This window comes from Athalia rosae, chromosome 5 (assembly GCF_917208135.1).
Source record: "Athalia rosae chromosome 5, iyAthRosa1.1, whole genome shotgun sequence".
In the NCBI taxonomy this organism is placed as follows: Eukaryota; Metazoa; Arthropoda; class Insecta; order Hymenoptera; family Athaliidae; genus Athalia; species Athalia rosae.
Window position 1 is genome coordinate 2,548,524 of NC_064030.1, and position 22,826 is coordinate 2,571,349.

General features: G+C 39.4%; 3 protein-coding genes and 1 long non-coding RNA gene across 11 annotated transcripts in view; 1 reads left to right on the plus strand and 3 right to left on the minus strand.

Annotated features, from left to right (window-relative positions):
* Nucleotides 1–6,797, minus strand: part of LOC105693095 (centrosomal protein of 97 kDa) — a 21,746-nt gene extending 14,949 nt beyond the window's left edge. For 3 of the 4 annotated variants that reach the window (XM_048655330.1, XM_048655329.1, XM_048655326.1), the window contains exon 1: nt 1,996–2,014. The gene's annotated coding sequence lies outside the window, so the exon portion shown is untranslated. Of the gene's footprint in view, nt 1–1,995; nt 2,015–6,661 lie in introns of those variants that run through there. The other variant, XM_048655328.1, reaches the window with a different exon arrangement.
* On the plus strand, nt 4,771–16,184 carry LOC105693126 (neuropeptides capa receptor-like). 5 transcript variants are annotated; one of them, XM_048655335.1, is made up of 7 exons: nt 4,771–4,786; nt 5,878–6,332; nt 13,079–13,169; nt 13,291–13,490; nt 14,313–14,564; nt 15,237–15,585; nt 15,692–16,184. In XM_048655335.1, exons 2-7 carry the CDS (start codon nt 6,062–6,064, stop codon nt 15,909–15,911), a joined length of 1,383 nt encoding a protein of 460 aa, XP_048511292.1. In that variant the 5' UTR covers nt 4,771–4,786; nt 5,878–6,061; the 3' UTR covers nt 15,912–16,184. The 5 variants fall into 5 exon arrangements, with proteins under 5 accessions (XP_048511292.1, XP_048511293.1, XP_012268255.2 ...); XM_048655337.1 differs by lacking the exons at nt 4,771–4,786; nt 5,878–6,332 and adding exons at nt 11,522–11,839; nt 12,094–12,177; XM_012412832.3 differs by lacking the exon at nt 4,771–4,786 and having other exon boundaries at nt 4,895–6,332.
* Nucleotides 7,891–10,140, minus strand: LOC125500970 (leucine-rich repeats and immunoglobulin-like domains protein 3). The gene is made up of 2 exons (XM_048655334.1): nt 8,327–10,140; nt 7,891–8,248 (listed from the first exon to the last, which is right to left on the minus strand). The coding sequence occupies exons 1-2, from the start codon at nt 9,681–9,683 to the stop codon at nt 8,139–8,141; spliced, it is 1,467 nt and encodes a 488-aa protein (XP_048511291.1). The 5' UTR covers nt 9,684–10,140; the 3' UTR covers nt 7,891–8,138.
* Nucleotides 16,185–17,007: 823 nt separating the features above from the next.
* Nucleotides 17,008–21,570, minus strand: LOC105693091. Its single transcript, XR_002306054.2, has 4 exons — nt 21,420–21,570; nt 20,933–21,332; nt 17,280–17,399; nt 17,008–17,206 (listed from the first exon to the last, which is right to left on the minus strand). It is a non-coding gene; the product is annotated as an uncharacterized LOC105693091 (long non-coding RNA).
* Between the last annotated feature and the right edge of the window lie 1,256 nt (nt 21,571–22,826).

Genomic DNA, 22,826 nt, shown 5'->3' on the forward strand with positions numbered 1-22,826 from the left:
GGTCCTCTGTCCGTCAGCACTGTAATGGTCCTCACTCTGTGTGGATGCGAACAACGATTATAATATAGAGATGCCTGCAGGGTGGATTACTGCAGGAGTATAAAGTACAAGCTGCTGCAGGAATTACGTCACTCATTTATGATGTCGGAGTTTAGGAGCTTTGTGATGGTTTACACGCTATTTTCACCGCATAAATCAACACAGTTAGCTTCAGCTGCGGATAATCATTTCATCTAACTCGGTGATCGTTCATAATTATTCAGATAATTAATTTCTCACTTCGTGTTTATCGATTACATTATCAACTACTTCACCACAGAATACTATCATTTTTCTAAAGAATACGAAGGGTATTCAGATAAAGATAAGAAAATCCCACTGATTTTGACCCACGCTGAACCTCCGGTTTTGGATTTTTAATTATCATGGCTCAAAATCGAAGCGGTGACTTTATTTTCAACTTTGAATTTTGACTTTTATTGAACTTTGAAATGGAACATCCGCGTTGGAAATATGTAGACTCACCCCTATTTCTTACTTTATTTTTCGTCTCCTTCATTATTGCCTTTCAAATAATTTATAGAAATTATGATTACGAGACTCGATATTATAAATTATCATTCGAAATTTATCGACCTATGTGCCTGCATTGTAGGCAACGAGATGAAATTTGATTCCTCGTGTCTCTGGTTTAGGTACATATAGATTCGATCGTCGTCCGTCTTTATGTGGGCAAAAATATTCGAGCTTTCCAATAAGTATGCAGCATCAATAGCGTTGGATTTTGTTTGGAGCCCGGAATTTAGCTTACAATAATAAAGTCTCGATCAAAAATTGCTAACATTCCGAAGAATGAACCGTCTGGTTCAAGCTTTAAGGAATTTTAAGCTCCATCACGGTCTAATATCGGAGAATTTTCAGCTTCTCGATCTTTTTGCATGGTACAGATTTCTCCATAACGGATTAATAATTCATCTTTCAGCCTCATAAGATAATATCATAGCTCACTTTTTGAATAACGTTGAAGCCCTTCGAATAGATTCCCTCTGAAAGAGCTTCCGTGATAGTTTGCTAGTACCTTGATTGATTGTGAGTCAATTCTTCTGTTTTGTAGGAAAAACCAATCAACAGAATAAACATAATTTCCTCACACTGGGAGCTTTTATTTTCATGATTTTTGAATCTCTCTTAGAATTTGAACGTCTCAAACAATGATTCGAATCATGAATTGCAAATCTCTATGATAAGTAACACAAATTCCGAGAAGCAACCACAGTATTGGGGTAGGTCACCAAGTAGTTTGAAGGGTTGCATACGATCGTTGTTCACCCATCGTAAAAATAACTCTATTCAGAAGATAAAAAGGTGTGAACAAGATTTATTGGTGGGTGTCGAACAAATCGTTTCACACCTATTAACAAAAGATCCACAAAAAAGACTGTTCACATCTTTGGAAGTCTTTATTCGAAGAAACCTAAAGCATGAAAGGAAATCGTAATGAATTCATCCTTATGATGCGAGGTTTTGGTAGGGGAGAAGTTCAGCTCCTACAAACTTTCGAATTATTTAGGATGTAAGATCGCTCGCAGTCGATGGAGCTCTCGACGCAAATTCCATGACCGTTCATGATCAAAATTGACTACACGGGACGATTGCACACTAGCACTTATCGAATTCTCTACGCTTTAATGGCCGACAATCGATGGCAGGGATATTTGATATTATGTTTCCCGTCTACTACAGACAGCAGTGCATTGTATAGTCAAACGCTTTGGGAAAGCGGATGCTTTGAGACGCCCTCCATAATATGATCTAGGTATGTACAATGTACGTACATACCTGTACATGTAGGTATATATTTTGAAACTTGCCGCTATTCTATCCTTCGAGAGAATGCACCGCTAAAGGTATGAGTATTTATAGATATCCATGATGTCAACGGTAATGTACCATTTACCGCTGATTGCGAGATAAGCAATGTCGTACAATCCTTACCTTCGTGTAATCGAGATTCGTATCGTAAGCTCATTTTCGTTCACAGAAGTTAGAACTATTTTTTTTGTTGTCGAAGTCTTGAACCAAGAAAAAATGAGAGCTTTTTTGATTTTTGGAGGTAATCGAATTTTTCCAACGGGAGTCTCTTCAGAATCGTTCACAGAAGTCAGATGAAATTTCCCTTCAAATTTTAGAAACACTTCCACACTTCAAGTTTTTCTAAAATTAAAATAATCTCGTGGAAAATTCTCAGCAAACTTCCTATGCCTGACAACTGTTCTACGTAGCGTTTTTCTGCATAAAATTTTTAACGCGCGGATGTTTTAACCACCGTCCCGGCACTGCAGTTTCGAAAAACTCTGTGCTACGAACAACAGCATCACAAATAATTATCTTGAAAATAATAATAAATATCTACGTAACGTTCTGCACCAGAACCTTATACTCAAAGAAAGTTTTTCGCGCTGGAATATCGGCTGGGTTAAAAAGTTTTTATAATCCTTCGTCAACTCGGTTAACAAATCTGTGGACCTAATTAAATTAGAAAAAAAATCCATAAAGTTTGAGACGTTTAGGAGTTACATGCATTCCTGGATCTTGTTAAAGGGGACGCTCTGCTGTATATATTAACACATATTACATAATATGGACATACCATTTGCGTCACTCACGTGCATTTGAGACGTCGACGCGTTGTTGAATCAAAATAGGACGCATGTGTTTTCTTCTTGTCTTTGACGTTGAGTTTTCTAACGGGGATTTTTTAGCGCATATATAGGTGTGCCTATATATCAAACAAAAAGTTTCTATCATGACAATCGTACAAACAGTATCTTGACTTTAGATCTGCAGTAAGTTTCATCGCGTTTTACAGACGCGTTCATTTGCATTGGTTTAAAAAAGGAAAACTCGGTGGCGTGATAAGAGTAATATATGATTAACGAGCAAACATTATGTACACAACACCTCGTTTCTGTGTTTCTAACTATGATGTCGTCTCCCAATCTCTGCTCGTCTTCTCATTTAGATATACAATTAAAATTACGCACGCGTCATACAATGGAAATATAATGCAAATCACCGTACGAATCAAGTTTTGCAGCTTCCGAAAATCCCGTTGGGAGTTTTAGTTTCTTTTCAAAAATAAAGATGAAGCGGAGATTTGAAAATTTTCACTGGACGTACGAACCCCGAGTGGTTTGAACTTTTTTTTGTCATTTTATGGGAGGCTGACCGAAACCATCGGATCGCGGCTCCCTGACCCTACGAAGTATTGGATGTAGGCTGTTAAGATTCGCCATATTTTATTTAAGAAGACACCTTTCACCCGAATAACTCAAACGCGATTAAGTTTAGTTCCGTAATCGAAGTATATCGCGTCTTGGACATAATAATTTTTCGAGATCCTGTCGAGTTAATCTAGAGAAAATATATGAAGTTGGAAATTGAACTAGATGCGAGGGACCTGACTGTTACACTGACTCTGTCAGAGCTTGTGAGCTTGCATTTTATGTGCGGAGTTAGTTATCGATACAATGTGGTTTCATAACACCCTTGCCCTTCGTAACTAAAAATCATCATTCGTATTCCACCCCAGGGTTCGTATTATACGTGCATAGGTCTATAGGAGACAACTGGCGATGCGACGTGTAGAACATTTCCATACGTATACGTAGGTATACATGTAAGGATTAAAAGCTCAGGTTTTGGTTCCGTCGACCCCTGGAGATACGTCGTTGGTATATAAATTATAGTGTACAAGTAACAGGTTCTCGCTTCGCGAAAAATCCTTAGTGAGTCTTCGCATAAACATCTGTGCTATCCTATCTTTGCATACTCCATTTTTCACGGACAATGAAACTTGGTTGTATCTTCCTTTTCATTTTATTTTTAATATCCTCACCCACCACAACTGTAGTCTTATCGTTTCGGCGTTTTGCGGTTCTGTCACGTTAAATGGATTGCGATATTTTTTTGAAAGCTCGCCAACTACGTACTTTAGAACTGCCGTCAGTAAATCATTCTCTGATTAGAACGGAAAGATTCAACTCATTCTATACAGACAAATGTTCAATTTATCAGTTCGTGCAAAATGTGTGTGATTTTTCATAGATTTCGATGCATGGATACTTGTTTGTTTCTTCCCTTTTTTTCATCGTTCGATTTCTTGCTGGTGAAAAATTCATCGATTCTTGAACTTAGGAGCTGAACCGATGAAATTTCATCCTGACATTCTGCGGATATACATTTCGCTGCGAATGACGGCCAGATAATCGGATGACTGTGAAAATAATGGCGAAGCATTTCCTGTTTCTCGAGGATTCGCCGCAAGCTTCAGATCTCCTGTGATCTGGGTTTTCTATGTAGGATTCTGCGCGTTTACTATTATTCCTGAATCACTTTTTCCTCGATTTTTTCCCCTTTTTCCAACCCTTCGATATTTCAGTAAAACAATCCGTAGAAACAACATTTCCTCTGTACCATTATATTTTTAAGAGAAAATGTCGAAAAAAATGAAAAAAGTTTCACTCACACGACGAGTGACGTACTGAAAGCGAATTGCGATGGTGAAATATTATGGAAAAAAAAATATGACATCAAGTTTGACGTCATGACGTGTCTATATGACTGACATACAGGGCGTACAGTAAACGTATTTCAGGGTGCTATCAGTACACCGCAGACTCCTGCGCTCATGCGATCCTTGCGAGAGTGTAGAGATCATATTACGTGGCTATACTTTGATATACCAGTATATTTGATCGAATCTATCGCAGAGCTTTTATCATCTGTAAGAAAATTATGGTTCATGTCGTTAGACTTGGAAAGGGAAAGAGTGAATGAATCGTTAATGTAGGACGGTAAAAACTAGAAAATAGAGAAACGGAGAAGTAGAAGATAATTCTCGTCTTCCTTGTAACGGGGATTCGCGTCGCCGCAAATTCAACGTTTCCTAGCATTGAGCTACAGTTGTCGCGAATGAAAACGTAACAAATCTCGACCGTTTCAATCCACCTACGAAGTATTAGATGTTATCAGTAACGACGAGTACAAACAGCTGGATGGATTGGCTGAGTTACAACGTGATTTAGCCTATCGCGTTCAATATCAAAAGATTTTATCTAGCGGTTACACATCTTAGGAGATGTTCATTAGTCGACACTTAATGATCGTCGCAGGTGTATTAATTGCCGGCGATTCTTACAGCTGAACTAAAGTTGACTAATTTTAACGAATCGGGAAATGTATTGAGATAGTTGAGTGAAAATTCTGTACAGTGAAAAGAACGTTGATATGATGGCTTCAAAATTCAGACAGCAAATTTTCAAAAATATCATTTCTTTCGGTCAAGTATTTTCCAGTAGAGGATCGAGTCAGTGCATGACTTAATTTTTCATTGTTACACGGATCCGTCGGTTTATGTAAAATCACTCACGTGCTACAGTGTCGACGGATTTATTAAAATGTTATTGTTCTTTTTGTTCAAATTTTTTTCATAAATTTTCAATAATCGTGAATATGCGACTACGACACGGAGTTGTAAGCTCAAAGTAAATAAAAGCTTATAGGTCAGTGCGAAGAGACGAAGATACTCGACAGTAAATAGTATACAATAATTTCGAGGAGCGAGACGAATGAATTATAGGTATACCTATAACTGGGATAAAAAGATGCTGTGAAAAGATGAAGAGAAATTTCAATGAAATTTGGTGCGGAATGACGACGGTTCATTGCTATAGTTTTCGTGTTAACAATCAACGGATCTTGCACGACGTCTTGCAATTAGTCGGCCCGATTCGGACCCTATAGTATAACTGTATGAAGTTCAACTCAAGTTTAAAGATCTTGGTGTTTTCAACTCTTGCAATCTATCTTTTACAGTACCCCCCGAGATATTTGCAGTAATTTATCACCTGCTAAACGGCGAGGATTCAAACTTTATCATCGCACCGAAACGATTCACTTTGAGGAAAGTTTAAGGTGTTAAAAAAAAAAAAACGAGAAAAACAAAATTAAAGAAGAAAATTGACTCCGGAGTTGTTGGTTTTTGGTTTCACGTGCAACGATGTTGGATTCCGACGTTACGGATCTTTCAGTATATCCGGAATTGTTGAATTTAACGGAAAGTGAACTGCTGGAAACTGTCCTGGGACCTAAACATTTGCCGCTGAAAGTAATTTTGCCCCTGACCCTGGCTTACGTTACTATATTTGTCACCGGTGTATTTGGCAATGTGGTAACGTGTTTAGTGATTGCCAAAAATCCTGCAATGCGAACTGCCACGAATTACTATCTTTTCAGCTTGGCCATCTCCGATCTGAGCTTGCTTCTATTGGGTGAGTCGATTACGGATACCGGAATTATTTCAACTTTGTTAGGTACGATACGAAATCAGGCCATTTTGACAAAGATATTGTACGGAAATCTTCTTACCAACGAACACCCTTCAGCCACCACAATTCGACAATTGTTTCAATGTGACAGTGACGAATCTGCGAATGCACGTAGGCGAAAGATCTGTACTTCGTCGTTGTATTTCATTTAAATTTAGGAATCAAAGAACGCAGATAAAAAAAAAACACCTTTCATTATTTGCTCTTGTATCAGGTTATCATGCGTACAGAGATAAGGGTGAGAAATTAATGTATTTGACTCGTTTACTTACCGCGTGATAAATATGGCCAGGCATAGTCTCTGTTTGATGTTCATTACGCGTTTGTCAGGGACCTATCCACCAACGGTATATAATATGCGTCATTTGAAGGTCATCGCAGTGTGGCAGAGCTGGTCGAATAATCGATGTGTACCGAGAGCTCATTAACGTGCCCAAAAATGTCGATCTTTCAGCTTATGTACTTGGTCGTTAGAGTTAGTGGATTTTATATTCTGTCATTTTTTCATGGCAGCAGCAAGGGTAGCAATAGTAGCTGTATATCCAGTAGGCCAAAGAATCACTAGAATCGAAGGTCCGAATTTGCTAACTAAATTGATCACCTCATCGAAGTGATCGAGTTTTCGCCAATTTTGTACCGGTAGTTTTTTTTTTTCGAAATTCACTTGACTGTGAACCACAATTTTCACACGTTTTTGCCTCGCTTTGAATATCCTTTCGGGGATTTCAAGTCCTGTTATATCTACACGGAATTTCGGTGGTATACCTTCGTTGATACAGTTGAATAATAGCAAGTCCTCACGAGCGATGCGGGAGTCCCGTGCGTATAATAAAAAGCTTCTTTTTATTTGAACGAGTATTATCTCTGTATATTATAACATGGAAATGTAACGGAATATGTAGAGCTTTCATTCGTAACGGATCCGAAGTTTAAGCTGCCTAGATAATCAATTAGTGCAGTTTCACATTCCAGGTTTTAGCTACCTATTGAAAGTTGAAAACGGTTGAACGCGGCTAATTCTCTTGATCATTCATATCGCTGTTCTAAAAATTCCTCGTTAATCCACTGGTATTATCCGCTCATCTTTCATAACGTGAAACGTTGCATACGAGAGGAAATATGTTCATAATTCAATCACGGAGGTTCGGAACATTTTATTAAAGTCACGCTAAATACATTTCCACGATGGACGCGTTCCAGATGGAACTCGAGACCTAACTATACTCGAATTTTTTCCAATCGTTATATATTTTTCAGCGTGAACATCAAATATCAGTGCTAATGGGAGAATTTGAAGCATAGGTCATTTCTTTGTTATAGACTCCTCTTTTGGAATTACCCCAAAATCAGAGCAAAAAACGATAATGAGGCGGCGCTGACGTTTAACAAGAACATCGGTTGGGGGTGTACGTGGGTAGACCGTGTTGGGCGATAAAAAACACATCAATATCGGAGGGTTTCCTCGGGGTTGACAAACGAGAAAAAAACTTTGAGAATCGTGATTTTCGCGACGTTGATTTTTTGTGGTAAAGCCTCTGTACCTAATTATAACCGTGACTAATTTTATTGGCATATCACGTACGTAGCTTTGGTTTTTTGCGTGGAACGGTTCAGCCACTCAACTCGCAAAGGCAACCAAAAACCACGAAAGGTATCATCATTTGCATTTCACGTAACACAGTTTTCTGTCCTAAAAAGTTGATGACCGAACGGTGATGACTTTTATTCGATTGGGGTAAAATGAACATCCTAATCTTTTGTCGGAAACTTATGCATTCCTTTAAACCATAAATATTCAAGTCCCGGAAGTCCGGTGAGCTGTTCCTTGGAGATTTCTTCGATACCGTTGCCCTCTAGAACTAGATGCGTTAGATTTACGATGTTGAACCATTCGGGATTGAAATCAGTGAGCTGATTATTGTCAAGTTGTAACTCACGTCGTGGGTAATTAGTGAATGTACCAATGTCAATTTTAGATATTCGGTTGTTTGCGATGTACAAAGTATTCAGCTCCTTCAAATTTGAGAATGTACCATTTCTGAGGTAGCCGATTTTATTATCTCCCAAATGCAGGATCCGGAGCTCGGTCATGTCATCGAATACTCCGGGATTTAATTCGCTCAGTTGATTGGCGTTTAGATTGATTTCGGTGAGTTTTTCTAGCCCAAAAAACGCCCCTGCTTCGAGATACGTCAGATTATTGAGATAGAGAACGAGCGTTTCCAGTTTGATATTACGTCGAAACGCCCCGATTTTTATCACCGTTAATCCGTTGCTGGTGGCTTCCAATTTTTTCAATCCGGTTAAATCTCCGAAGGTATTTTCGTCGATGATTGTTAAGTTATTATCGCTGTACTCCAACTCTTTCAGGTGTGACAGATATTTGAATGGGCTAGGCTCCGCGTTGCCCAAACGATTGGAAGACAACTCCAGTTCTTCGAGTTTATCAAGTCCTTCAAAACTCTCGGGTTCGATGGATTCGATTTCATTATTATTCAAATTCAGATGTACCAGGTTGATCAAACCTTGAAAGACGCCGCACTTCAATGCTCTTATTCTATTATATCTCAAATAAAGAACAGTCAGTGATTCGAGTCCCTTAAAAGCGCCTGGGGCCATTTCCTCTATCACGTTAACGTCCAGTCCAAGGTACTCCAATTTCTCGAGCTTATTAAAACTGGCTTCGGGTATACGATTCACCAGATTATACTCAATACTAAGAAAAGTAATATTCGGCGGCAGGCTATTAGCGAATGAAACGCTCGCAATTTTATTCCTGAGCAGACTCAACCAGGTGAGTTTCGTGAGATAAGAAAATGCTCCCGGTTCTATTTCGCGTATCACGTTATCATTCAGACGAAGAGCCGTCAGATATTCGTTAGCAAATGACCCTTCGCGGATAATTTCTATTCCATTGTATGCCAGGTGCAGTTGGTACATGTCGATGCCGCTGAATAGCTCCGGTGAAATTTTCTCAAACTTGTTCTTCTCGAGAAACAGGTCACCGATTCTGGGTATCTTCAGAAATCCCGGCTTGAGTTCCGCCAATTTTAAATCATCCAGAACGAGGGCACGTCCGTTAAGATTATCAACGACCGAAGAATTCAAGAGTGAAACGTCACACGAATAAATCCAACTGTACCCCTCGGTAAGGGTAGCACCGACGAAAATCACCTCGTCATTTTTAACGCATATTTGGAAAACCGTGCGATATTCGGCTGGTCCGACCGAAACCGTGACGATTACAGACCAAAACGCGACGACTGTCAACAGGTGAGATATTGGCTCGGACATTACTCGCTTCACTGATATTATTCCGGTGATGACTCTTGAAAGGATAAGCTCGAAATGACGGCCAAAGGAACGCTGGCTGTTTCTAAAATTTTTCCTCAAACGGTCAGTGCCCGGAGTAATAACCTGTTTGATGCGAATATTTTCAGACGCAGTAGTCGCCCCATCGCGTGACCAAGTTCATCGGAGGAGTTTACCCGATAGTTTTTCGTATTTGTTTTTTTTTCTTCTTCGCGAGATTGCTTTCCGGAGATAGATCTCATTTTCAATCGAGATAATTCCCGGGGAATTTTGCTGCGCCGTTGTTTCGTGAATTAAGAAATGTCTACCCTCCCCAGCTGAGATCACTCATGACGAAAGACCATTTTCGACAACATTCTTAGGAGTTGTGATTTTTCGCACAACTCTTTGAAATGAATTAAGCTGGAAGCTGGAAGCTGGTAACTCAGATTAAAGCAGGCTCTACACACATCAGCATGCATCGCAGCATCCTTGGAATAACAATTTAACAAAACCGCACGTCCCTGTGGTCTATCTGTTGTCAACTTCCTGAATACAAAATGGATTTATTTTCGCTTACGCCACGCTATTTTTATAAGCTTTAACTCCCAAAAGACGCCCTTGCTGTTCTTCCCTGTTAGAGGGATGGAGCCCCCGTCAGCATAACCCCGTCAATCAACCGTTGTCACGGATTTGTTTCAGATTTTCTTCTTTGAAATTGACATGGTTTAGTTGCAGCACATGCCCATCATGTGATGTACGGTCATTTGTTCTACACTGAGAAATAATTTGTCATTCAGGTGCAGGTGGTGGGGTAGGAGATTGCACGTATACTTTCGTTGTTCAAGAAGCCGAAGAATCAGATTTTAATAGACGTCGGTTTTCTCCATTATTCTCGAATTCACAGTCGCTTTGAAATTGAGATGATTCAGTCTCACAAATGTAATACGATATTGTTATGTGCTTGATGCAGAACAAAACTCGGTTGGCTCGTCTGAAAGAATGTTGAATTTTCCGGAATCAACGACAGAATAAATTAGACCGTAAATAAAATCAGCATAACCGGCGGTGCGCCGAAGTGTACCCTGAAAATAATTTAGAAAATGTCTCGATAAATATTCATCTGGGTTAATTAATGGGAGAGTAGGGTGACATTGAGTGCGTCTATATGCGCGCGGTGCTGCCTCCGTTAATATGTGAAGATATTATTTAACTCAGAAGCTCTAATTATCTCCATGTAAATTTACTTTTCGAAAATTAAATTCCTCGTCATGGGTGAGATATGCCTCGTAGCATGTAATTATAGAGCTTGGAAGATTTACCTTGGCCAAATGTTAAAAATTGTCCAATTCAATTAACGTGAAAGTGAACATAAAATATAGCAATTAATAATTATTGAAGCTGTAAACTGTAGGGATTACAAAAAAAAACCTAACATGGGGTGATTTGTGAAACCGTGACTTTCATTTTTGAGCTCCGACCCTTCCAACGTCAGCTTGTTTTTGATGAGGAATCTTCCTTGGAAGGGGGTGTATCAAATCTGCTTCGTAATTTTTTCAATAATATTATAGTATATACTTTTCAAAAAATGAGTGCAAATATTTTTCCACTTTAGTTTATTTTGAGTGTCGAAATGTGATTTGAAATAAATAATTTCTACCGTATAATTTTCGTGATATCTCAGTTGACGGGAAATCTGTTTCAAAACCGGCATATTGGCTAATCTAGTTTTAATAGGTTTTGCTTTTCTCACGACATGACGTTGTTGCCCGACTAATTACCCGACTTCTTCGGCAAATTCGTAGAGGGTATTTTATTTCACAGTTTGTTCCTCGTTTCTTCGGCAGCTAGATGTCATTCGTAAATATTCATTTTCACATATATACACGTATAATGTCGAAGAAAGTATGCGAGTACAGAAAAGAAGAATGCTATTCTCAACTCAATTTCGCAGAGTGTTGAATTACCTTGGTGGAAGACATTGAACATTTTTTACCTTTCATTTTTTCTACTCCCCGCCGTTCTGCTGATATGAAACTTTCATAAAACGATGTGAAATTGGCGATGACAGCTGTCGCGGATACGGGAGAAGTACATTTTTTGCTCGACAAAAGAAGATGCACTGAAATTTAGACAGAAAAGGAAAAAACGAGAAAAAGGTACCCTTTCCAAAGATAAAAAATCAATCACCCCTCTAAAGATCACTCGCAAGAATTTTCAATCTATACGAGATTTCGCTTTCGAAATAGAAACGATGCTCGAAAGCTCCATTCCCTTTAAATTTAAAGCCGAAAGTGGTCCGCCCTTTTTATAGGGATCGTCTCGACTCGCGATAAACCTTCAGTCCTGAGCATCTTGCGTTTGGTCCGATTAAGTAGATTGCCACCAGTATTTTTTTCCTATCTTTTTTCAGGTTCTAGCGCAACCGCGATCCTTGATCTGAATGATGTATACGAAAACGAGAACGACGAATATTCCGGGATGGAAAAAGTTCTTGGTAGATTTTTTTTTTTTTTCAAAAACTGTCTTCTGTGTTATTTTGGGAAAGCTCATCTCTTACAATTAGTGTTACAAAGTGTGATTGTCGTATCTCCATCACGCCAAGAGACAAAAATATATTCTTACCGTGCACATGGTTTAACGATTCTCCCCGGTTTCGAAGCTTCAGGCGAGTTATTTGAAATTGCAAATAGCCCCTTTACCATGGATATGCGAAATGACTGTTGAGTTCAAGATCAAGTCTTATCATCAACTCCGTACCTCGGGGAATTCGCCTCTCCCACAAATATTTCTCATATTGTCAAATTCCGCTCTCTTTTTCTCATCGCTGAAAAACGAAGCAAAACTTGCACGTAACAATCAATTGACGTTAATGCAAGGGCAATCATCAGTTAAATTCAGCGGATTCCAACACGTTTCAACATCCATCAATTGAGTTCGAGGCAGAGCGATGATCGTGGTGAGAGTTTTATCGAGTTAGTCAGATTAATGAATGAAATGATTTAACCGACGGAGTACACCGTCTTGGGGGGAAATCACATGGTCCAAGATGGGGGAGACAGTTCGGAAGGGACTCTGATCCCTTTGGTTCCTAATTGGCAAAGAACCCTCAAGATTTAGACGATCATCCGGCTGGTTGGTTCGTATCGAAACAGCATTGAATTAGGTACTACGAAATAACGGATTGAGAGCTAGAGGTTCAAATTGGACTTCGATCCCCAAAGTTAATGCTACATCTGATCTTACAATTAGTCATATCAACTGTAAAATTATCCAGAATTCAGTCTAGACCATGGATCACCCCACAGTTGTCCCACAACTATGATCCTCAATTCAAAGAAATTTCAAGATATTTTTAGTATTTTCTAGTTTAATTCACCTTCTTCGGTATTTTTCAGGCTTACCAAACGAGCTCAGCGTGTTCTGGCAGCAGTATCCATGGGCACTGGGTGTCGGATTATGTAAAATTAGATCTTACGTCTCCGAACTGTGAGTAAACTAATTGGTAATTGTACATTCGGTATTTACTCTTTCCTCATCGAGATTTCCTTCTTAATTAACGTAATTCGGCATGATAATTGAAATTCGTGACAAACGAACTGTTCACCAGGTCATCCTACGTTTCGGTTCTGACGATAGTCGCCTTCTCGATGGAACGATATCTGGCAATTTGTCACCCGTTACATCTCTACGCCATGAGTGGATTGAAGAGACCGATTCGTTTCATCGTGGCAGCTTGGTCGGTGGCAATCGTCTGCGCCATTCCGTTTGCCGTTTACCCGACAGTCCACTACGTCGACTATCCCATAGGTTTGCAAAAGCTTAGTTTACTTCGTGATCATTCGAAAGGACATTCATCGAGGCTGGTCAGGAAATCCAACCGTTCGTGAATGACCAGTCACAGGGAATTCCTAGTGGATGGAGCCAAGTTTAATCGAATTAATGTTCCACTACAATTTATGTAATTTTTTGATCGTGTACCACTTCGGATGTGGACTCGTACAGCGTATCCAATCTGAAAAGGTCCAGATCATCTTGATGCGATTTGTTGTTTCACAGAAGATTAACTCGGAGAACGAATCGGCCCAGACATGAAGGAGCATAGGGGTACAAGGGCCGTTTGTTATTTTGAACGTTTTGAACGAAAAAAAAAACCATTACGTATACATTTGTTTTGTCATAAAAAAAAAAAAAAACATTATTTTATCCAAGTCCGAGGATAAGCCGACCGAGAAAGCGACGCGTCTTTCGGCGAAGCTTTTTATTCCAAATTGGATCGCGGGTGAATATACATCAGTTGAATTGCATCGTGCATGCGTCCCGAGGATTCGAGAATAAATGATTATTTTTCCGAGTAGGTTTAACGAAATTTCCAGATCTCTTTTGAAACCGATACTCTGTCAGGTAATTGAAAATACTCGGGCGAGTGGAAGGAAGTTATCCGATCTTATGAGAATTGATTTTCGAGAAGACAATGTCGAGTAACTTTAGACAACGCCTTTTTTACATTTGAATATTCAATTTTCCTGAGACGAGGATGCTGTTCAAAGTGCGGAACTTTGAACGGTGCATGGATCAGACCATCGTGATGTCTACTGTATATTGATCCGCTATTATTTCTATTCTCTTCAGGTTCCGGACACCATTCTGAAAACTCTGCGATCTGTGCGATGCTTCTGCACAGCATGCCGAAGTTTCCCCTTTATGAAATGAGCTGTATCGTCTTCTTCCTGGTACCCATGGCAGTGATCCTCGTCCTTTACGCTAGAATGGGACTCAAAATTCGAAGGAGCACTCGAAACACCCTCGGGCCAATCGTCGACGGCTATGTACACGGGGAATCACGCCAAATACAGTCTCGAAAAGCGGTTATCAGGATGCTGAGTAGGGTTATGCAATATTGTTACGCTGTTTCCCCTTCAAACTTCCTCGATATAACAATAAGCTCAATTGAAAGGAATCGAAGAGAAGAAGAACTATATACTTTGAAACCGAACGCTTCATTCGAACTTCCGATGGGTTTTCTGTTTTAACAGTTTCGCGCGGTCTCGAAAGCTCACGTCTGCGACGATATTATTAAAATTTCAGCGAATCCCCGCAGGATTCATGTTAACAATTATTTGCTGGGCTGACGTTATTTCACTTATAATTAGTTGGATATCAATGGACCTTAGAGATTAGCGACAACATTAGAGATAGCATTAATTAAATTTAGATCGGTGGAAATCTGCCGGAACGCAAAAGTCGTACGTTCGTAGTTAACAGCACGTACTTTTACAGAAATCTCAGATTTCCCCGAGGCAACTCAGAAGGAAGATGGTAACATATAGCAATGATAGACAAAGAGGGAGTTGAGCAAATGTCTGAACAGTCAGCCTCAGGGAATCTGGTTTCTGAACTTGGAGCAAAAGTAATCTATCCATCTGGAGAACGGTTCGCCAGATGCAAAGAGATTTAGATATCAGAATCGAGCGGTTGAAACCGAGCCTCAAAGTAGATTCTACGAACGAACGTTCTCAATATACCCATACGTTTGTTGCACTTTTTTTTTTCCAGGTGCTGTCGTTGTCATGTTTTTCATTTGCTGGGCTCCGTTTCACGCCCAACGACTTCTGTACGTCTACGGTCAGGACTCCGATTACTATCCGGACATAAACGAATGGTTTTTCACAGTGGGCGGATGCCTGTATTATTTCAGTACAACGGTGAACCCTATTCTCTACAACGTGATGAGCGCAAAATACAGAGGAGCTTTTAAAAAGCTCCTGCTTTGCTCTCCGCAAGGAGGAATCGGTCCTACGCGAGACGCGAGCAGCTTTCGTGAGACTTCCCTTTGCCAATGCGATTCGAGGGATAATGGGATTCAACCGTTGCAAATAAGAAGTCCCAAGTATCGTTCCGTGAGGTACGGATTTGTTTCATTTTCCTTTTGTCTTTTCTCTCACGGTTCAATCGAGTATCCAATTAATTTTCTCCACACGCACTGACGTATCCGTGTTTTATTTTGGCAGATGCACGATCGATCACGCGAAAGAAATTTTGAGCACTCCTGGCAGAGTCTACGGTAATAAAGATGCAATTAATAGTGGCTCGCCTCGATCAAGGTTGCTGAAAGTCGATCAAAACGGAGTGAGGACGCCTCTTCTCGATAACCGATCTTCGATTACCCCTAACGAAACTGGACGGCGTCCGTTGGAACCTTGCGATTCAACAGCGAGCAGCAATTTGTGATCGAATTATGATCGTCGATTCTATACAAATAAATGACCAAAGATCACATCATCTAATAATTGAACCGCTCGTCTTCGTATCGGACGTTTTTTTTTTTTAAGTATATTAATTATTTAAATCAGTTCAGATATTTTTGATCGCTTTATCTGATTAATTATCGTTGTACGAACGAAACTTCTGTGTCAACGGAATTGTAATTCTCATTAAAATGTTGTAATTTACCTCGGATTTCCTTGCCTGTTACAAAAAAATGAATAAACCATCTAACTTGAAGCATTCCTAACTTGACTCACTTCAACTTGATTTATCTAATTTCTCATAATGTATCTGATTATTCGTGATGATGCGGATTTAATTCGGGTACCTGATATTTTTTTCTTCACATCACAGGTAGTACGCAAGATCAGTCCATCTGTTACGCTTTGGTCCACGTAAGTAATGAAAATTGTTAATTGTCGCCGTGTTTTCAATTACGCGATAATGATCAGTTCCGATGTTCAGAGCTTGACAGATGCGGTTTAACGTAACCCGTTTATAAACAACGTCCGCATGGGTGATATAATTCTATAACGCAAATCCTGCATATTATACGTATTCAAATTGATAGTCGTCGGATAGAATTGATCACCGTATTATCACGCTCGGCTTAAATTCCCGATTTTGATCGTGATTCCGAAATTTCGAACCTATTGTGTTCAAAGTGTTGTTACTATACGTCAATGTTTGTCGACAGTCGACTATATTTGTTGAACAAAGAATGCCGAACGAAAAAAAAACATTTTCAAACGCTAAAGCCAAAACGACCTATTTTATTCTGGCGACGAAAAAATCAACCCCCGAATTTTCTAGCACAGGCTATGCAACGAAAATTAACGGCACTCATCCCCAGTCTATTCGATGTATCGACTGAAACCAACACAGTCATTCTGCACCTGCATTATTACCTTTTTGTATGATAAAACGAACTAATTCTCGCAAAGTTTGTAAAAATTATCGATGATAAAATCACTCGATTTTTCACACAACCTTTGTTAGTCAAACCGAAAAATAATACGGTGGTAGGGTATCAGGGGGTAAGTTCCCTTTGATTATTTTCAACTCACAAGAGTGCGGTGGATTCTAAAAACGCGAACAAAAAAATTTTGAGGTTTACGTGGCGATATTTCGTCGTGCTGCTTTCCGGTCCTAATAAGGTATAGTTATCGACCTCCTCCTCAACTTTGGGTCTTCGATGGCGGCTTTGATCATCCATCTCGAATTTTGCTTCCTCCTGTCCCCATTTCGGTTGCGTGAAACTGGATGAATAAGCAGAGTTAACAAAAAGAAAAAAAGATACTAAATAAATGAGATAAAAAGTTTGTTCTAAACCTCACGAAATGCTTGCCCTGGTGGAATGTACATCTTTGTTGAACATTCGGAAATCTCATCTGCAGTATAGTGTATAAACCAGTTGAATTTGCATGGGTTGATTGAAATTGACGTGTGACCCTGTAACAGTAGTTTCGGCACGTCGTAAGACGATAATTAAATCAGACTGAGATCTTGATCCCGTTGTACCCAGTAATGGAGGGGTGGTCACACCGCATATATGCAGATAGAGACATGTGACATGGATAGGTCCGAATCCACGAATCTGTCGACATTTTTTTTGTGGCATGGCAAACAAAAAAAAAAAAAAAAATTATAGAAAAGGTTCGTTTTCGTTCAAGCGGAGGAGAAATATCTATTTGTCGAACTTCTTATACCGCGGAATCGCCCGAAAAGAGCATCCGTATTCCGGGTGAAGTGCGGTGGGATGATGTGCACAGCTAGTTTTGCAACAAAATCAGCGCTACCGTATAGAGCTGGTTGGATAATTATGATCAAGCTTATAACTACTCTAGTTCCATCATACCGTGACGTTATTTGTCACCTGTGGTTAATTAAAAGTTCTTCTTTGTTAAAACTTTATAAACACGTAGGTAGACCAGTTTACTTTCAACTCGGAAGTTTGGCTCAACGTATCGCACCGGGATACCGGGAGACCGTGTAAAGGCGATATATTATCCAACGCTACTCGTTCACTGTTCAAAATTTTTTTTGCTATTATTTTTGTAATTCAAGTATAAAATCAAAAAATGACATACTCTTTTTTGAGTTGAATTGAAGTTAAGTAAAAAACAATCGCAATCGACAATTTTTAGATGTTTCCTATGATTTTTGACCAAAAAAAAAATTTTATTGCTGGAAGTACCCCCCTTGATTAATTATTTATTCAAAAAACGAGTGGGCTACCTCAAAATATCAAGTGAAAAATTTTTTTCCACCTAATGATTGCTCGATCGATTGCATGAGTAGATGATTTAGGCTTCCAGAATTGGATTTCTGAGCTGATTATACGAGAGATTACTCTTGAAGAACCAAAAAAAAAATCGATTTTTGGGCCAAACGTAAAGTAGTTCAAAAATTGATTGTATTACACTTTTCTTACGTATTTTGACCTCAGGAATCCGAATCTGAAAGAAAAATTGATCTATCTCTAAAATTGACCGAGTTATCGCCGATTTTCAGCTTTTTGGGGTCAAAAATAAAAAATTTATTTTTTAATCTATCTTTATGTAATTTGAGCTCAGAAATCCGAATCCGGGAGAAAAATCGATCTATCTGCAAAATTGACCGAGTTATCCCCATTTTTTCGCATTTTTTGGCATAAATTTGAGGATATCTCGAAGGGAAAAAATCGTAGCTCAATTTGGACAACGGATTCGTGTTCCTGAGGTCAAAATACATAAGAAAAGTGCCATACGAGCAATTTCAAAAAATAAAAATTTTTGGCCAAAATTTGAAAAAATCGTAAGGGGTACCCCTTGGAAAAATCTCAAATTTTGGCCAAAAATTTTTATTTTTTAAAATTGATCGTATGGCACTTTTCTTATGTATTTTGACCTCAGGAACACGAATCCGTTGTCCAAATTGAGCTACGATTTTTTCCCTTCGAGATATCCTCAAATTTGTACCAAAAAATGCGATAATTCGGCGATAACTCGACTATTTTTGTAGATAGATCAATTTTTCTTCCGGATTCAGATTTCTGAGCTCAAAATACATCAAGATAGACTAAAAAATGAATTTTTTATTTTTGACCCCAAAAAGCTGAAAATCGGCGATAACTCGGTCAATTTTAGAGATAGATCAATTTTTCTTTCAGATTCGGATTCCTGAGGTCAAAATACGTAAGAAAAGTGTAATACAATCAATTTTTAAACTACTTTACGTTTGGCCCAAAAATCGATTTTTTTTTTGGTTCTTCAAGAGTAATCTCTCGTATAATCAGCTCAGAAATCCAATTCTGGAAGCCTAAATCATCTACTCATGCAATCGATCGAGTAATCATCAATTATTCGCTGTTGGGAGCAGAAAAATTATAAGACATATCGATTGGTTTTAGTCGTAGACCCACTTTGAATCGTCGCAATCCATGCATAGGTCGAAATATTCGAATTTTTTGGTCTACGAGCAAACCCGAGCTTTGCTGGAGTCAGCGTAGCCAGCAGCGTAGCGCTTTGTTGTGAGACGTCACCTTCGGGGCTCAGCAGAGGTGACGCTCCACAACAAACCCCACGACCGTGGCTACCTGACTCCAGATAAGCTCGGGCCAGTCTGTTTTATACGAATAATATATACCAAAAAAGAGACGGAGGTTCGCTGTGCCGCGGCAGATGCCGTCGGCGCTAATAAACTCGATTTGAAGTAATAGGTGTAGCTTATACACTATAGAGTATTAGTTCAGGATGTATACTTTTCCTCGGTCCCCACTCTGATCCCTAATTTTGTCCATCCATTTACCGAGATCAATTATTCAGCTAATCCTCAACAGTTGAAGGTAATGAAAACTTTCTTCATTCGGCTTTGCTATCTACAGATGACGGGAACGAGAAAAGTTACAATGCTATCCAAGCAGATCACGCTACTAAACTTTCAAGCTTTCAAAACGATTTTGCACTTATCCCCGACGGAACGTGTCAATGTTATCGGAAAAGGCTGAAACTTGGTAGACATTTTCATTAATTCAATACTACAAATTAAAAAATTACCAAAATGAGAGACACCCTAATGCACACAATTTATATTCTGCGTCTCTACCTTTGGTTGAAAGGGAGGGGAGGATTTATCTACTCATTTAATTAATTGTTTTCCACCGATTGTCACTAAAAATTCTCTTTCAATAGGTAACAAGTTTCGACTATGACAGATAGCGCACATACGTCCATATAGATATAAAAGATGTCACGTGAGATCCCACCATCTCGACAGGACCCTCTCTACATCAACTTGAACCGGGGAAAAATAAGGAAAAAAAAAATAACCGTCGAGAAACGCGGTTCTGCGTCAGAATTATTGCGCTCGCGTGCTCGCTGAAATGGGAGTAACAAACCAGCTGCTCGTACAGAGCCTATGAATCACAAATAAACACCAGTTTATAATAAATAACGGATCCTGGTTTTGGTTTAAATATTTCGAAGCTCATCTTTCTACTGTAAGATGAGCGTCGTTTATGGTAAATCGAGGTGTGGTGGAAGAGGCCCTCATTACACCCAACCGATTCTGGGAAATCACCTCGTACTATCATAATATCAAACACAAATTGACGAACGGATCCACCGTTAACTTGTGCCTCTAAGTAAATCTGACGTCGTTATAAAGTTCAGTCAACGTATAGTTATGTGTGGAGTATCACGAACCCTTTCGAGTTGGCTGTAATTTCTCGTATCTCGAAGCTCCTGGAACTTCCGAAATCATTCCGTTTTCTCTTATTGAAATCATATTGTACGTTGACTTTTCGCTCGATTAACCGCTGATTATCTAAAAATCGCCATTGGATTTTGTTAATTAGCTCTCAGATCTGGACGGGAGTAACAAAGTTTTCGAACACGTCATTAGGGTCGTTGTACTCGTTTACACAGAGTGCTGACACGATCTCTGAAATTCGCTGCGGAATTTGGCCAATTTATTCGAAGCGAACCGATCGAATTGGTACTTACATTTTATTGAAGTTGCTTCTTCTCAAGACGAAAGAGACAGACGTCAGATATCATCCGTAATACGTGTTTCGCTTGTAAAAATTCATTTCGATTACCACCCTCAGGTACTGCTTCCGATGATCAACGAATCAAAATCTCCCCTGTAAGATTCGACCGGTGCTTCTTTAGCGTAAAAATAAATGGTTTCGTTATTTTGGTGAAAATTTTGACCGTCTATAATGGGTCGTTGTTTCAAGGACCGTTTAAAATCTTCCGCAATTTTAGCTGCTATCAGAGGTCTGTGTATTTGGTAGCGGCCGACGAGACTTCGGTCGGTCGTCTGCGTCCAAGTATCTCTAGTTTTCGGATTGGAACTGAAGATCAATAGTAACAGGCCGATACCGAAAACGAAGCAAATGACCTGTAAATTTTTTTGTATAAAGTAAATCGAGAAAAATCGGTTCGTAATTTTGAAAAAAATTCAATTTTGGATGAGTGAGGTGTTCACCAGTTTTACTGCTCTCTTCATCGACACAGAAAAGACTCCTTTCACTTCCGCGCAATTTTTGCATTGGCTCCAACAGTGGCAAACATCGTCGACCGGATTCCCGAGGGACTCCATCCTGCACACTTGCGGTTTCTCCATTATCAAATTTATGGTTATTTTTTTTCGACCGAAACTAACACGCGAGAAAATATTTCGTGATCTCTTGGCTTTTTTTTTTTCGTCACGGCAATCTGTGTTGAGTGGAAAACTTCGTTGGCTTACAAGTATAAACGTCGTTTACTGCATACTTCGCATGCAACGTAACAGGGTCTGGAAAATGCACTTGAAAACAGTTTAGAACTTGTTAAAAAACAACTTTACAACTTAATCTTCGCATTATCAAGGCACACGTGTACGTACGTACATACATCCGATGCTGCGAAAGATTGATGAAAAGAAATTCTACACCGTGTTCGATTTTTATGAAATTTGTTAAACTTTTCCCGTAAACTCGGGGGAAAATTTTCTTCGGTGAAATGCCGTAGTTTTCTTCCGGAGTAAGTCTCCGGCAACTTCTTCTCATTTTTCGCAGTGAACTTTCGAGTTCATCTCACGTGGTCGTCATATTTTCGTATCAAAGCAAGGTAACATAATATAAGCGCTGAGCATCTAATATTATATTATACGTTATACATAAAAGATGCACCATTCAACCTCTTACGCAATCCTGTATCAAACCTTACGTTCGCATTATATAATATTCTATGAATTTCTGCCGACTTCGAATAAGATGGCGACTTCGGGTTGATGAAACGAAAGAGAAAAAACCGGAAGTACGATCGTGTACTCGAATTCAGAAGCTTCGAACTAAAAGAACCGAGCTTAACTCTCGCGTAAGTCGCTGCAAACTTTAATGGTTTTTTAAGTCTACTTAAAGCTACCTTCCCCTTTCGTTGCCATTCGAATATAGATTCAGCGTCGGTTCGCCGGAGAAACATCCTAGTAATGCAGTGCGATTTATCCCTAAATTGTACACTGCAGTATTCGGTAGAACTGGTGACGAAAACTCAACATTTCACTGTGCATTTGAAGTGTGTCAGTTTTCCGGAATACCTCCCATTTTGCCGTTTCGTTTGAACGTGCCGTTGAGCGAGTAACGTGTTTTCCGGCGTTGATGAAATTTTCGCCGCACAAATTATTGATCAAAGGTTTTCACGAGAGCCGAAAAATTTATCAGACAGCAAACGTTGCCGCAATCGCCTTGACCCGGAATCGAATTGCGCACAGGGAATGGCGGATGCAGGAGATTTCGAAAGGTAAGATTAGCGCAAATTGGAAAATGATCATGGCGAAGAGGGCGATTGAAAAAATTACAAGCGATTACGGGACGTTCGACTAGGCGCTACCCACCTTGTTCTACGACGACGA

Excerpts from the sequence above, each read along its gene's own strand:
- LOC125500970 (XM_048655334.1), bottom strand. The coding sequence starts at position 9,683 with ATGTCCGAGCCAATATCTCACCTGTTGACAGTCGTCGCGTTTTGGTCT. Across the intron at positions 8,249-8,326 it reads ATTCACTAATTACCCACGAC|TTCTAGAGGGCAACGGTATC; the intron begins GTGAGTTACAAC and ends TAACGCATCTAG.
- LOC105693126 (XM_048655335.1), top strand. The coding sequence starts at position 6,062 with ATGTTGGATTCCGACGTTACGGATCTTTCAGTATATCCGGAATTGTTG. Across the intron at positions 13,491-14,312 it reads CTACGTCGACTATCCCATAG|GTTCCGGACACCATTCTGAA; the intron begins GTTTGCAAAAGC and ends TATTCTCTTCAG. Across the intron at positions 14,565-15,236 it reads AGCGGTTATCAGGATGCTGA|GTGCTGTCGTTGTCATGTTT; the intron begins GTAGGGTTATGC and ends TTTTTTTTCCAG.